General features: G+C 44.5%; 2 protein-coding genes across 2 annotated transcripts; one reads left to right on the forward strand and one right to left on the reverse strand.

Moving 5' to 3' along the window:
- Positions 1 to 810: 810 nt before the first annotated feature.
- Positions 811 to 8,805, forward strand: LOC311491831 (soluble guanylate cyclase 88E-like; the record flags this gene model as incomplete). Its single annotated transcript, XM_084549870.1, has 18 exons — positions 811 to 930; positions 1,025 to 1,165; positions 1,664 to 1,803; positions 1,939 to 2,073; positions 3,118 to 3,241; positions 3,331 to 3,450; positions 3,607 to 3,691; positions 4,029 to 4,115; positions 4,560 to 4,677; positions 5,171 to 5,315; positions 5,479 to 5,625; positions 6,819 to 6,965; positions 7,061 to 7,217; positions 7,290 to 7,399; positions 7,507 to 7,596; positions 8,136 to 8,294; positions 8,402 to 8,539; positions 8,653 to 8,805. 18 exons carry the CDS (start codon positions 811 to 813, stop codon positions 8,803 to 8,805), a joined length of 2,316 nt encoding a protein of 771 aa, XP_084405996.1.
- A 3,333-nt stretch (positions 8,806 to 12,138) lies between these two features.
- On the reverse strand, positions 12,139 to 15,389 carry arl3l1 (ADP ribosylation factor like GTPase 3, like 1; the record flags this gene model as incomplete). The annotated part of the gene is made up of 6 exons (XM_084549590.1): positions 12,139 to 12,491; positions 12,675 to 12,860; positions 12,950 to 13,000; positions 13,310 to 13,426; positions 14,514 to 14,657; positions 15,372 to 15,389. 6 exons carry the CDS (start codon positions 15,387 to 15,389, stop codon positions 12,444 to 12,446), a joined length of 564 nt encoding a protein of 187 aa, XP_084405716.1. The 3' UTR covers positions 12,139 to 12,443.
- Positions 15,390 to 15,820: the final 431 nt, after the last annotated feature.

A 15,820-nucleotide genomic window follows, 5' to 3' on the forward strand; every position in this document is an offset into this window, starting at 1 on the left:
GATATCGATTTTGCCCCTGCCTTTGCTCCACAATACCACTATCTCCCAGTGGGAAGGTTTCCGGCCTCTGAGAGAAAATGTGAAGTCATCCTGAATCACAGAAAATCTTCTGCAGGCAGACAATAGAAGTTGGAGAGTTACGACCCATTAAATGTTTATTTAAGGGTGTTTGTTTCGCCGGATGAGCTTTGTAAATGGAAACAGGAGCAGGTTGTAGGCTGTTTTCAGCTTCAATGGTAAGAATATCAACTCTCAAGGTTTATTTGAGCCTTATAAATATTCATTACACATTAATTTGTCATAGCAGGTGACTATCAATGATCCAGCGATTTAAAAAACTTTACAGAAAAAGACAAAAGAGAAGGTCAACAATTTCTCATGATAGGTGACATCTGTGTTCGAGAGGTTTCTCGTGCAATATGTTCATGTCACATAGAGAGAGGAGCACAGCCACCAGGCACTGACAGCTGACACAAGAACAATAGACGCCCATTCAGACTGGAGGGCTTGGGTAATTAGGACACCTTTAAAATCGTTCGCCCTGTTGGCCCTCAGATGAAACCCCATCGGGAGTGCTGAGAGCGAGAGAAAGCGGAAGCAGCAACATTAAGTACGCGCCTTTTTATATCTTCACGCTGAAAGCTAAATGCATTAAAATTCAGCTCGCAGCGCTGTGGGAAAAAAAAAAAAGTCATCATTCTGAACTTTTCTTATCGCTCGCAGGTACCTTTTGGGAGGACGGTTGGAAGTCAATCAGCCGGGGAGGCGTCTTGACAGTGCTCAGTTTGAGCTTCAATCCAGAGAGAAATAATGTACGGGCTGCTGTGTGAGAGTCTGCACGACTTCATCAAGGAGTCGTATGGAGATGATGTGTGGAAGCTGGTCAGGGAGAGAGCAGATGTCAGGTTGCACTCTTTTGTCACCCACCAGGTACAGTGTATGCAATGGCACATATGAATAGAAAATAGTATTTGTGTCTGAGACTTTACAAACCAGATGTCAAATAAAATGCTGGAATCTGCAGGTCTACAGCGAGAGTGTGATCCCCCGTATTGCTAAGGCAGCCAGTGGAGTGACAGGCACGCCCTACAACGAGCTGATGAACTCCTGGGGAGTCTACTTCCTGGGCTTCGTGGGGAAATACGGCTACGACAGGATCCTCAAGGTGAGCAAAGAGTCAAAGCTGTCAGAAATGTGTGTCGTTTGGTAGATATTTGAGGAGGTTGTTAAAAATGTCATTATTTGTGGGTACCATGTGTTACGGTGGGTTTTGTCAGTAAGGGATTCAGTTTAGTTTTTGAACGTCTTCCAAAATCAGGGGATGTCACTGAGAATAGTCCACACGTTATCTACAGTCTGATGATTTAGTTTAGTGAATAACCTCTTTAATAGAAGAATACGACCTTGTGAGTTTAACTATTTTCAAGAAATAAAGATATGAGGTGTTGGCAAAGATAATATTCAGATATTCTTTTTTCCATAATCGAGGAATTTTAAATTTGTGGTCTCCTAGCACATGAAAGATATACCAGATTAAATATGAGCTGTTATTTTTCATTATGTGTTACTACATATAATACTGTAACTCATAACTTGTGCATAATGCTATAAAAATATGAAAGCAGTAGAGCAGACACGACTGTCTTTGTGTCTCTGCTCTCAGGTGCTGGGCCGACATGTACGCGACTTCGTTAACGGCCTTGACAACCTCCATGAGTACCTGCGCTTCAGCTACCCCAAAGTTCAGCCCCCGACCTTCTTCTGCCAGGAGGAGTCCGCCACCGGAGTCACCCTCCACTACAGGTCCGTGACGGGGGTGGGGCGTGGTTGGGAAAGGGAGGATTGATAGACCGAGGTAGTTTCCAGGAAAACGAAGAGGAAGCTGTGCGGTTAATCTCTCCGGAAAGTCCTTAAATCTTCTGTCTCTGTGACCTGTAGGAGCAAGCGCAAGGGCTACCTGCACTACGCCATGGGTCAGCTGAGGCAGATGGGGAAACAGTTCTACGACACTGACATCCATGTGGAGGTGCTGTCTGAGCAGATGGTCGGCGACTACTCCCATGTCACCATGAGGTGCTCACACAGAGAAAAGCTCATTTTAAATGAAGTGGCGGAAAGTAAACACGTTCGCTCAAAGCGCCACACCCTACCTGCTTCATAATTCTGATAAATTTATTTGTCAGTTTATCGGATAGAGGTTTAACATAAAATGCTTACCAACAATTTTAGCTTTTATATCAGCATAGTTTTTCACAACCTGGACCTTATTTCTGGCATAAAATACGGTCGTTTACTCACCCATATAACTTTGGTGTAATTTGTCTTCCTTTGGGAGATAATTACGTAGATCAGCGTATATCCATGCAGTGGGAGTGACTGGGGCACCGAAATGCAGCCTCTAAATAACGCATTATCTGCTACGAAATTCGTTCATTTCACCAATATTTTGTTATCGTACGCTAGTGCTATTCCCCGTTGAGTCCGGAGTTACCTGTTATCATCATCCGGGGTCTGTAGATTGACCTAGAGACCCCGGATGATGTCTTCTGACCTGGATGATGTCGTCTCTGAGCGCCGCGTGCACCCGTTACATCCGGCTTGTTTGCCTGTAATTTGCTACTGCTGTGGTTCGTCCACAACCTCAGAATCGGAAAAATATTCAGCCATGTTGCAAAAAAACTAGCAGTAGCAAATTACAGGTAAACAAGCCGACCGTCGTGGGTGCACGCGGCGCTCAGAGACTACATCATCCAGGTCAGAAGACACCATGTCTTTGTAGATTGACCTACAGACCCCGGATGATGATAACAGCTATACTCCGGACTCAACGGGGAATAGCACTAGCGTACGATAACAAAATATTGATGAAATGAATGAGTTTCGTGGCAGATAATGCGTTATTTAGAGGCTGCGTTTCGGTGCCCCAGTCACTCCCATTATATGGATATACGCTGATCTAACTATCTCCTGAAGGAATACAAATGACACCAAAGTTATATGGGTGAGTAAACGACCGTATTTTATGCCAGAAATAAGGTCCAGGTTGTAAAAAAACAGTTGTTCCCCTTTAAGCTTGTGCACTTCTTTCACTATTTAAATAAGTATTCATGTGCACAGGCTGAACTTTGACAACTCAGCCTACCGCTACATCATGAAGGAGGACGAGGAAGAGCAGGAGATTTTGCCCATTACCTCCGACTTCTTCTTTGAGGTCTTCCCCTTTAACATCGTCTTCAGACAGGTAATTATTTTGAGTTACCGTCTTTGTATAACCAAGGGCAGTTAAGAAATTAGATGAAGTCACACTCGCTGAACCTTTAAATTCTTCAGGACATGGTGGTGCATAATGTAGGCTCAGGCCTGGCTACAGTCTTCCCAGATCTGGATGGAAAGAAGATCACTGACGCCTTCTTGCTGGCTCGCCCCCTGGTGGAGTTCACTTGGAACATGGTGAGGTTATTTTAGGCCCCGATTTTCATTACTGTTTTAGTACTACTGTCAATTTTGCTTCACATTAGAGCCTCATTACACTGCAATATAAAAAATATGGTTTTAAACAGATTGATGATGAGTGTTGAGAATACTGACTTAGTAATCTGCACGCAGATCATCTCCCACCCCAACAACCTGTTTGAGATCATGTCCAAGGAGCCCGTGAAGAGAGAGAGGAACCTCCACAACAGAGTCCAGAGTAAGAGTGTGGCGTGCCTGACGGGAGATGACTTGCCGGCTCTACGATCAAATTCACTGCAGTCAGACACACAAGACGTGGTCGATATTCATTTAGTTTTAAAAAAATGTCTGTTCTTGAGTGAGAGAGAAAAAAAAATTCATTCATTTCCGTCAGAGCGGGATTAAAGCTGACAGTTTAGGAGATCCTGGGGTGGCTGAAATTCGGTTGTTTGATGTTCTGATTCAGCCTAAATTGACTGAATTGAGTGGAACTGATCCGAGCGCCGTGTGTCACGAGAGAGGGATGCAAATGCGAACCCGTGCGACTCTTGAGTTCTCCCTGTTTTTTCCTGCAGATTCTGATTATGAAAACGCCAACCGGTCCGCCGACGTTGATGTGGAGCTCATGGCGTTCCAGTCCATCATTGGAGATGATTACAAAGGTCACGACCTCTCTGTTTTCCACAAAGACACGTAGCAAAGCCGGTAACAGATGCTGAAGAAAATAAAACTATCACTAAGGGACTGAAACAATAAGCCAGCAGTGAGTTTCTGCTGTCCAAGAAGAAGTCTCGAACAACAAACAGCTGTAAGATATGAATAGTTTAGACGGAGCCAGGGCAGCTGTTTCCCACTGTTTGCTATGCTAAGCTATGCTAATCGAATGCTGGCTCCAACTTTATTCTGAACACCCAGATAGATATGCGTCATATTTATGTTTCTATCTAACTGCTGACAAGAACATAATTGCAACTTCCACAAAATGTCAAGCTGCTATTTCAGAAAATCGCACCTCCCGTAGCGCAGTTATTATCTACCGCTGAAGTCTAACCTAAAACACCTCTCTAAATGTTTGTTCTTGGCTTTTAATTGCCTCCTCTTTTTAGACGGCAACAGCGCTAATGCAATGGAGAGCTGGGGCGATGGCAGCCGCTGCCTCAGACTAAAAGGACAAATGAGATACATGCCAGAGTGGGAGTCCATCATCTTCCTGGGAACTCCTGTGTACGAACCACACCCACCCACCCACCCAGCCACCCACACACATAGATACAGATCCTTATTAAAAGGCAGCAGTTGGAAAGTAAAACATTCTAAAAAGCAGCAAGAGCTAAAGTGAATTACGAGGCTGGAAATAAAAGCCTGGGCAGTGAATCAAATCAGGGGCCCATTCTAACAGCACTTACCATGCATGAAATGAGCTGCTAATTAGCTTGTAATCAGACAGTGCAGCTCTTGTGAGCCTAATGGGAACCCATTTGCAACTGAGAGTGTTTTCCACAGAGTACATTACCAAAACATCTCCCTCCTCTTCTAAAACATTTTGTTTTGCAAGCAAAATGCCCTCATGCCCGTATTGACAGTGCTGCTGCCATGATTAATGCCACAACGCCTTGCTTACATTATTGATCTTCTGTTTTAGTACATAATGCTATTATCATTTAACTGATTTTGCTTTGTCCTTACCCCCATCTCCTTTCTCTCTCTTTAAATGTAGCATGGAGAGTCTGAGTGCTATGTTTAAGACCGGCCTGTACATCAATGACCTGAGCATGCACGACTCCAGCAGAGACCTGGTTCTGGCAGGCACACAGCAGTCGGAGGAGCTGAAGAGAGCTCTCATACAGGTTCCCTGTGCCAAAGTGCAGCTGCATTTTATATGTGTGATGAGCTCACTTGTCACTCTGCATTATGCAAAGTTGCTCTGAGGCCCTTCTCTTCGGCCCAGCAGCCCCGGTTCACCAACAGTAACAGCCCACAGAGCTGACACGCAGAGTAAACAATACTTTTATTCCGTGTCCTTAGGAGCAAAAGAAGTCCAGCAAGCTGGAAGAGAGCATGAAGATGCTGGACTATGAGATGAAGAAGACTGACGACCTTCTGTACAGGATGATTCCCAAACCAGTGGCTAAAAGGCTGCGCAAAGGAGAGCCGGCTGTAAACACTTGTGAGGTCAGGGCTGTGGATACTTCTGTGTGTATTTGCAGCTTGAGGCGCTTTTTTAGGCCCTGTTTGTAATCTTTATAAACATCTAAGCTATCGTACAGCTAGAGAGTCGTACTGTCCTTCTACAACATGCAGGAACCACAGGTGGGAGACTCGGAGGTTAACATGCCATTTATTGACAGAACACTTGGACAAACATAGATTAATACTGTAAATATTGGGATTATACACCCATCCGCCACAGTATTAAAACCACCGACGGGAGAAGTAAATACCACTGACCATCTTGTAACAATTCAGTGTTCTGCTGGGAAACTTTTGGACCTGGCATTCGTGAGGTAGTTACTTAGACATGTACCACCCACCTAGACCAGACCAGGCACCCCCACCCCATAGCAATGACACTCCTTGATAGCAGCACCAGGAGGATGCAGCCTGACACGGGCACACACACACACAAAAACGGTTTAGGAACAAATTTAAAAAAATATGAAAAACAGCGTGTCAGTGGGATGCACTGGGACAAGCCTGGCCCCCAGAGGCCCATTCTCTGATGAGTCATAACTGTTTTGGAGGCACAAGGTAGACCTACACAATATTAGAAAGATGGTCGTAATGTTTTGCCTGATCGGTGTATATCCCTTAATATAGCAGCCTCTCATATTTCCTTCACTGAACTCAGTTCCTTACCAATAATATGAAAAATAGACGATCCTACCTTATATGGTCACTTTAATTGGCCCTAACTAAATCTTGCAGAGAGCGAGATCAAAGTCAGGATAGTCTACGGTGGAGACGGGAGCACAGAGGGCAGCTCTGTAACAGCTGGATATATTGCAGCTGTGCTAGGGCTAGAGAAAAATCACGATGCCTTCAGGCTGTATACTTGGTGCTTATTTTGACTCACATGCACATCCTGATGCACTTTAAAAAATGACACAGTTGTCTGATTAAATGTTTATGAACTCCCTGTTTACTTAGGCAGTGTAAATAGTGACCAGGCAGCTGAACACACACTCACAGTCATAAATCCTTCTCGGAGGCTTTCTGCTTTAGTCGAATCCGTGTTAACTGAGGTGGCTTCCTGATGGCGCGCAACGGGGTGTACACAAAAAAATTGCCCATTAATAACCTCCCCGCCTCCCCTCCGTGTGTAACGACCTGCCCGCTCAATGACTCTCTCATCCCTTTTCTGCCAGGTGTTCCCAGACGTGACCATCCTCTTCAGCGATGTGGTGGGATTCACTCGCATCTGCAGCCACATCACTCCAATGCAGGTGGTGTCCATGCTCAACACCATGTACACGCTGTTTGACACGCTCAGCGAGAAGCACCGCGTCTTCAAGGTTTGCGGGTTTTGTTTCTTCCCCTTAATGCTACATACGTACTTTATACACAAGTGCAAATGGGTAAGAGCGGCGGATTTCTCTGGGTTTTCCAGGTCGAGACCATTGGCGACGCATACATGGTGGTTGCGGGAGCCCCGGAGAAGACTAAGTATCACGCCCACAACATCTGTGACATGGCCCTGGACATGGTTCGCTCCATAGATCACCTCAAAGACCCGTCTAACGGCAACAACATACAGATTCGTGTCGGTGGGTAGCAGGTGTGTGGACGCGTCGGTTCGACGTTCGACTGGGTGAACTTACACGATGCTCTGGTTGCAGGGATACACTCTGGGATGGTCGTGGCGGGTGTGGTAGGTCATAAGATGCCGCGCTACGGTCTGCACGGCGACACGGTCCACACTGCGTCTGCCATGGAGAGCAATGGCAAGGTAAAGAGGGACATAATGATGACGATGGAAAGTTTAATGCCTGTAAAGACTTTAGAAGTACTCTCTGATTTTGTTGTGACTGTTGTGACGCTTGCTGTCTCATTCAGGAGATGCACATTCAGCTCAGCAGTGCCACCTATGAGCACCTGAAAGGAAGTCACTTCATTTTCGAAAGGAGGGGGATCATCACTATCAAGGTCAAGGGTCAAAGCTGTCACTATAGCAACTACACCCATCTCATTCATTGCATGTAATTAGCCGTTACAACAACATGTTATGAAGTATCATTTGACAGAAAGCACAGCCTGTGTGATGCTGAAGCTTTCTTTTTTTTTTGTTCGTGGAGGATTTTTGTATTAGCAATAAAACAGGAGAAACATGTATGAGCCTCAAAGAGATATAAAATAATAATAACTCAATGTTTTGGCTCTGGGGAATCAGCACACTTGGTATTCACAGCTGGTAATTGTAGCTTGCTTGTTGATTTTTCCTTTTATCAGTGGGCCTGACTTTGAGCCCGTACATTCAGTGATAATGCCAGCAAAGTTACTCCTGAATGTCTCTGAGGCGGCTGATTAGTGCCAATCTCAAAAACGCAAGAGTGATTCGTCCCCCATCGGGGAATTGAAAGTCTGGCAGCTGCCATTTTGCTCCCGTAGCAGAAATTGTGCGCTGAATATTTGTGCCAAAACCTAAATCTGTCTTCTCTGTTATTATTCCTTTCATCCACTTTCAGGGAAATGTTGAAATCGAGACTTACTGGCTGAAAGGGAAAAGGGACAAGGACGGGAATGCGCAGGCGGCGTGCCCGCAGTTTGAGACCCAGACCATCAGTAAAGCCATCAGCAAGGCCAACATCACGGGTCCCGAGACCACAGAGGACGAGGAGGGATTGGTAAAGCCTATGCTGCGACACGCTCGAATCGTGTGCTCTCTCATTTGCTTCATTGTCACCATCATCATCTCTTATGCCTCGAGGCTCCTTCTGTCTTTGCCCCCCAGGTGTTCCCGCTGGTTGCCGGGGAGGACGAGGATGACGTCAAGTCCATCCGCTCCCATCGTATCAAAATGGAGATTTCGGGCCATTCTCTGGAGGAGTCGATGGAGGAGTGCAGGGTGGAGGAGATGTCTGTTCATAAGGTGAGAGTGACATCTGGGATTTGTAGTTTGCCAGTCTTTAACTTTAACTACAGATCATCGATTTTTGTAAAAGTAAAGTGTTATTTCACAGTTGCTTTATCTTCCTCCCGCAGTCCCACTGTAAGGATGCTCTGCAGGGCGGCCTCCAGGACTCTCACCTCGAACTGGACTCACCTGAGTCCGATGGCAGAGACTCCATCATGGAGTCCCGTAGCAGCTCCTGCGACTCCCGCTGCTCCAAAAGCGCCATGTGCTCTGTGTCGTGAGGTGCCCAGACTGATGCCAGCCGACACCGCAGCCAGTGATTTAATGTGTTACTGTTTCCAAAGTGCTTTTTGTACAACTGTCTCAAAGCACTGGATGTTAGGCCAGATGGCAGATAGAATGCAGTGTTTAAGTCATTTTGGCTTTTTGCTCATTGTGTTGATGTCAAGGCAATCTCAGGCGACATGGTTTTACATAGGCCACACCGCAAATGCTTGAAATTAGTGACCTTGTGTCGTGTTAAATTGCATTTTAAAAGTGCTTATTAATCTCTAACAAAACAGAAATAGTTTGTGTTAATTGCCGTGATAGCAGCTCCATCAAATCTCTATTAATTTTAGCTTCTCCGCGTCCTCCCTCACATCAGTCACCTTCAGAGCGATTGCCACATAAATTTTGCAGTGTACCTACTAACTGCCACGTGGTTCAGCTGGTGCAGTGATATCTCGCACGGTTTGCCTGTTTGTTCTGCTGTGCGTTGTAGATTTGACATCTTGATCTCTCTTTTGTTCCCCTTCCTCGCGCTCCGTCATCCTGCATATATCGCGTTTCTCTGTCAGTCAAATAAACAGCCACGCCGCAATGAAATCACTTGTCGGCTCAGTGAAAATAAAGCGAGATGGCTGCTGAGAAGCGTGTGGATCCATTTGTTATTGTTTTCTTGTCACTCAAAGTCATCGGCATTCACGCTCACATTTACATTTCAATATATTTTCCACATTTGTATTGACTAGAGTTTTCTATTGTATTTACATTCATGTTAGATTGAATCTCACTTAAACTTACAGTAGTAGGAAACCTAGACAGTTCTGTCCTACCATTGCTATCTCCTAAAATACTTCATAACAGTAGTAGCCATTGTTTAGTTTTTACAGTTCCTGCAGACAGAAATAAGTACCAACTCAACACAGGAGTTAAACCATAACACTTCCTGGTCCAGCGTCGCAGTCACACAACATTCCCTACTGAATGGTTATCAGATGAGCTGCACTTATAGGTGGCGTCCTCGCGATCCAGGCTGGATGTGTTGGCTGTACGAGGGTCTTTAAGTGACGAACCGATGGAGCAGTGGAAGCAGAAGGCGTAGAAGAAGGCCAGCAGCAGCAGGAGGCAGACCACACAGAAAATGACGACAATGAGGAGGGTGTGCAGTTCCATGTAAAACTTCTCCTGTGGGAGAGGCGTAGTCGTGAGGAGGGTGAAAGGTGTTGGGCCGGCGCTGGAACTCGGCCGAGGAGTCGCTGTGTGCCACTGTGGCTTCCTGGAAGCCAGGTGGACAAGTTCTGTCATGATGGGAGGTCGTGTTCCCTCAGTGGTTTTGGAAAAAAATTGGTTGCAGGCTTAAGAAACACAAAAAAAACACAACAACAACATATTTTATCATTTATTTAAGTTTAAAAACGAGGTAATCACGTCTAACAACAAATCAACCTGTTGAAAACAGAGATGACAATGATTTTTTTCCCCCTCTCTTGACATCATCACATTTTTTGCAACACAAAGTCTCTCAAACAAAGTCTGTCAGCGTTCATTTTAGCAGCACCATTCAATGTGGTACATTCAAAAGCAAGAGGATTAATTATCTTTGTCTCAGACGACAAAACACAGACGTGTTTTTTTGTTCTTACCTGTAACGTGTGGTTGCGGTGTGGTTAATCAGTCTCTTTGTGCAGGGCTCGGGGTTTTCTTTGATAAGAAGAGCTTAGGCAAATGAAAGGAAACGGAGGACAAGAGAAAGCGAGGGAGGCTGGACTGAAGAAGAGCGGCTGGTGGACCACGAATAACAGGGAGGGTTGCCATGGCAACTCTTGCTGAGGGGACATGAGCATGGCAGTGACATCATGATGTTACCTAGAGATCAGCAACGCGTTTTATAGTCTCCGAATGAAGGTTTTTGGAGATTTTGAACCAATGAGAGGAGAATTTGTCTAAAATGCGTACAGCAGCCCAATCACTGAATTATATATTTGTAACAAGGCTTTAATTTAAATCCAAAGCTCAGTCAAACCTGAGCTTTGGAACTGCAAACAAAATCAGAGAAATGAGAGACGGTCAAATCATTGGTTTGCAAATAGTCCATGAGATGGATCAGACCCTCCAATGCTGCCACCTATTGGTAAAAGAAGCAGCATTTGTCCATCCATTTTAAATCTCACCACCCTCCGTGCTCCCGTGCACCGTGGACTCTTTCAAACCACCATAATGAGCCTTTAATACAGTTGTAATTGGTCTTCACAACCCCTGCTGTGTCCTCCTGAAAGAAGCCGAAGCCTAAAATGCTTTAAGACCAAATTTTTAGTCACCATGGAGATGACTCAATTACTCAACCAGTACTCAGTCATTTTCTGAACACTTACCAAGTAAAGCAAAAAGCATCCACTGATAAATACCAGACAATACCAGACAACCAGAAAAATATATTAATTTACATAATTTCATGAAGAGGAACAAAGCCTGGCAGCTGATGTGATTTCAGAGAGCTTTCAGATGGTTAATTACAGCTCCGGAGAATAGAAACAAAGGCTCCATTAAATCCAACTGCAGAGCCAAAACGTCTGAATGAAGGATTTAGCCTACACCAAGGTCAGTCTAAAGGACAAGTATGTGAAGAATGACCACAGGGGCGCGTGGGCCTTGAGTCCTTTAGTGTCTCTGACTGCTGTGTCCGCCCAGGAGAGATGAACCGGCGATGGAAGCGCTCAGAACGATCCGAACAATAAGAAACTGAGAAGCAATGGGGTTGCAGAGTAAGCAGTAGTCTCAGAATTAACATATAATACTTGATAAGTGTCCCCGCTGACAATTAGTCAGCCTCTCCGTGTGTAATTTCCTGCACTGTTTGTTCTGCCGCACCTTGAAGACTTGATACCTTGTTCCGCCACGGAGTGTGAGGGTGTAATTGTCTCCTCTATAACTCTTGCTTTTCAATTAGTCTCTCTATCTCACTGTACAATGTGAGTTCTTGTCGACGTGCCGTGGAAATAAAGCAGGATGACAGCCGAGCAGGAGCAAATCAGCTTGTTATTGTTGCCCCTGTCACTCAGGGAAGTGTTTACAGTCGCACTCGTCTGTTTCCTGTCTGTCGCTGGCAATTTGTAAAACCGTTATTTGACCGTTAGCGCGCGTGCCCGTGTGCACATTTGTTACAGTCTGACTGATAAATGGCTAACACAAGAAAACAGAATGGCGTAAATGACTAATGATTTTATTGTCAAAAAATCTCGAAACACATACTTTACACTCACACAGGACTGGTGTCTATGTAATTGACAAACTGTAACAGTTCTACCCGGCTACACACTTGTTTTTTTTTCTCAGTGTTTCAGAAATCACAAAGACTCACCAGACAAAGATTCTTCGAAAGAAAAGGAACAAAGACATACATTTATTTTTTTGGGATAGAACAATAATTAGTAAACGCCTAATTTACTTATTGTAGCTAAAATGTTTCTTTACATTAGCTACATTTGCAAAATGTTCATAAAAATGATACAAATCGTAAAAACCAGACGATCAAATCTGTGAGGGGAGCTGATTCTGTCAGGTCGGCTGATTAAATGACATCTTTTTATTTTTCTATCCCTCATGTGATGCTGGTTTTTGCAGTTTGACTCCGGCCCGTGTTGTTCGGGATACTTGTTCACTTCTTTTTGTTCACAATGTTGTTGCAAATCCAGTTCATGCCATCCTGTTGAATAAATGGAAATAAAAACGTCACAGATGGAACAGTCTGAAGAAAACCATCAGCTGGGCAGGACCTTAAAACGGATTTTCAGCACAGTGTTGTGCAGCGTGAAGACACTGAGCACCTTTATGTGGCTAAATAGGCCCCTTCTGAAGGAGAAGTTAATAAATCAGTGTTTGACCTGACCTGAACGCCCTCCCCAGACACGGCTGAGCAGGCCTGAATCTGCCACTCGCGGTCTCTGTATGTATGCAAGTTGAGCCCCTCAGCGATTTCGCTGGCGGGCGACGCTGTGGCCAGATCCTGCTTGTTGGCGAAGATGAGCACAGGAACGCCCTTTAAGTTCTCCTCGTCGATCAGCTCGGACAGCTCCTGCAAAAACGTGCACGTGCAACTTTTGTTAACGGCTTTCCTTTTACAAAATATATAAAATACACAAATGTATGCGTTTGTAAGCTCACCAGTCCCGTCTCCTCAAACCGCTTCTTGTCTGCGCTGTCAATAACGTAAATCTACAACACAATGCAATCACATCCAAATTTACTGAAAGGTTTTCTTTTTGACTTCAAAATGTTGCTGTCTGCGTGTAAGCCCCTGAATGTGTCTTAGTGTAATCCTGTTCAGCACAAAAGATAAAAAAATGTATAAAAAAATCTGTGAAAATTAAAAACAGAACATAAAATTGTCACAGCTCCTTAATGAAAATACAACTATAGGGTAAGCTGAGTATTAACTCTTTGTATGTTAAGTACTATTACTATCGACGCATATTGTTGTGCTTCAGGGTCAGTAAAAATTTAAAGTAAATGGTGAATCCTCACCAAGAGGTCAGTGTGTTCCAGGTACTTTTTCCAGAATGGTCGGATCTTCCTCTGTCCTCCAATGTCCCAAACGTTGAGTTTCATACCATGAGAGGCTACACTCTTTATGTTGAATCCCTGGAGTAAAAAACAACAACAACAACACAAAACTGGAGTCACTGCGCTACCCCCTCAATGCTGTCAACTTCAAAACTGTTTAGCGTCCGCTTACTTTATATAGAAAACTCATTACGTATCGGTTTGTAAGTATGTGGGCACCGTGCTAATCTGCAGCCCTTTTTCATAACGCACTTGTATAACTACTTCAACCTGAAGGCCCGCTGAGGAGAAAATCTGTGGATAAGACTGGAAGGATCAAGTGAAGTGTATTTGTTCACGTGTCAGGTCTGATTTAGCTTTGTGGCGACTATTTCCAGGTCGTGCTGAACCACATCCTGTCTGCGTGGTGTCTGATGAGCTGTCACACTAGCCCGTGACCTGGGACTAGGTGTACTCTTGTCTTGGTAGAGTAATGAATGGGTATTAGATAATGATATTACAGCTTAGATAATTAAATCAGGGGGAAACGATAAAAAAGGGACCTCTCCATAACGACAGGATTTTCCCAGAAAATGTATTTGGAGCGTGCAAATCAACAAGGTCGCGCAAGGCCGCGGTTTAACTCCTGGTAAAAAGGTTATTCAAGGCCGCGACACCATGATCTGACATCCTCGCGTTATTATTTCACTGATTAGCGGCTGGACCGTGTGCGGCGCAAGGCCAATCATTTCATTTCACAGTGTGTCTAAAAATCAAAGTTCATCTAAATCCCATTACTTTGAGCAAGTGTGTACGGGTCCAACCAAATTACATGGAATCCTGACACGTTTCATAATGCTGGGTAACAGCACCGTGGTAATACAAATTATCTCGTGGAAGCAACATTCAAATAAGAGAAATTTATCATCATAAAAAAAAAAAAAAAAGGCCTCGAGCAGGCAAATTATATTAAACATTAAAGTGTTGTAAGTTGATATTTAACAAGATACTGACGGAACATTCTTGGCAGATCAAACACTCTTAAAATTAAACATCAGGTAATTATCTTAAAAAGAGCTTCAGGTTTTCACGGTGAGATGAACGTCCGTGTCGCGCCGCAATCACAGCAGCGATTAAGTGGCTTTCCTCGAGGTCGTGAAGTTTCTGACTCATGGCGTCCTCTCACCTGCGTTGGTGTGATAGTGTTGACATCTTCAGAGGCGAGGCTTTTCAGCAGGGTGGTCTTGCCGGCGTTGTCCAGCCCCAGGAGTACTATCCTGACCTCCTGCTCTGTGGATCCCTTCAGTTTCTCTATGACAGAGAGTAAGCCCTACGTATGGAGGCAGAAGGGTGAGGTAAAAAAATAAATAAAATAAAAAAGTGCAGGCTTAAGGCAGTACTAGGTGTGCAGTACTTTTAGATACTGGACTACTTATAACGTGCGGTGGATTCAAATCTGATAATTTTCTGTGAGTTATTCACAGAGATAATAACAAGACGAGACAGACGAGAATAAAACCAGACAATTTGTTTAGATGATTTGAGGTCAGCTGATTTACAATTTTACTCCACCCAGCGCTCTGCTCCGGGCCTACTGTATGTATACATACCAGTCCCTATTCTGTAAGAACGAATCTGTTGCTTCGTTTAGTAAAGCACTGGCACTGATTAGCGCTCCATTCTTATGGTTTGATTCAATATATAATAGTGCACCGTTTAATGTGATTAGTCTGAAGGGTTGCACAACTCTAGACAGTTCACAAAGGCCGCCACGCTGCTGACAAGAGGCCCCAACATTTGACTAAATGTGACAGAGAGTGTGTGTCTTAGACACCATTTAGGACTGCAATATTTATCTTGAGTCGACACAATCCAAGGATTTTAGATAATCCATCATGGCTTGGAGCTATCTGCATATAGAAATACTATATGCTGCTACTATATGGTTCATCCTAAGCATTCACATCGAGCTGGAAGTGTCTTACAGATATTGAAGTTCACATTTGGTTTTATAAGTCCTCTTGCCCCAGATCAGGTCACATACCTTTTGAGCTTCTCCCATGTTGGTGTGTTTCCTGTGGCTTGGCTGGAGGGCTGCAGCTACATTCTCCAGTGAAGCTCACACAGGTGTGTTAGCTATCCAGGTCGCCCAGGTTAGCTATCCAGAAAAGGTAGCTTCGTCTCTGCCTTTTCTCTCTTTTTCTGCCCGTTAAACCTGAGTGGGTTAAGTTCTGTGTGTGTATAATGTGGTAGTAACGTCTACCTGGCCGCCAATTGCTCTTCAGTGTCAGTGTACAGTTAGCAAGCAGGAAGAGGGGGAGGGTGGACGGGGCTGGGATTAGGAGGCCAGAATTAGCCATAGTCATCCATGCAAAGGCCATCCCATCCACCCTCCCCCTCTTCCTCTGTCCATCCCTCCATCTCCACTTTGCAGTGGCTTTACCTGGATTATCCCTTAGCCACCTGCTATAGGAGGAAACTGAATAAACAGTC

The sequence above is a fragment of the Chelon labrosus genome (assembly GCF_963514085.1).
Source record: "Chelon labrosus genome assembly, chromosome: 8".
NCBI classification, from domain to species: Eukaryota; Metazoa; Chordata; class Actinopteri; order Mugiliformes; family Mugilidae; genus Chelon; species Chelon labrosus.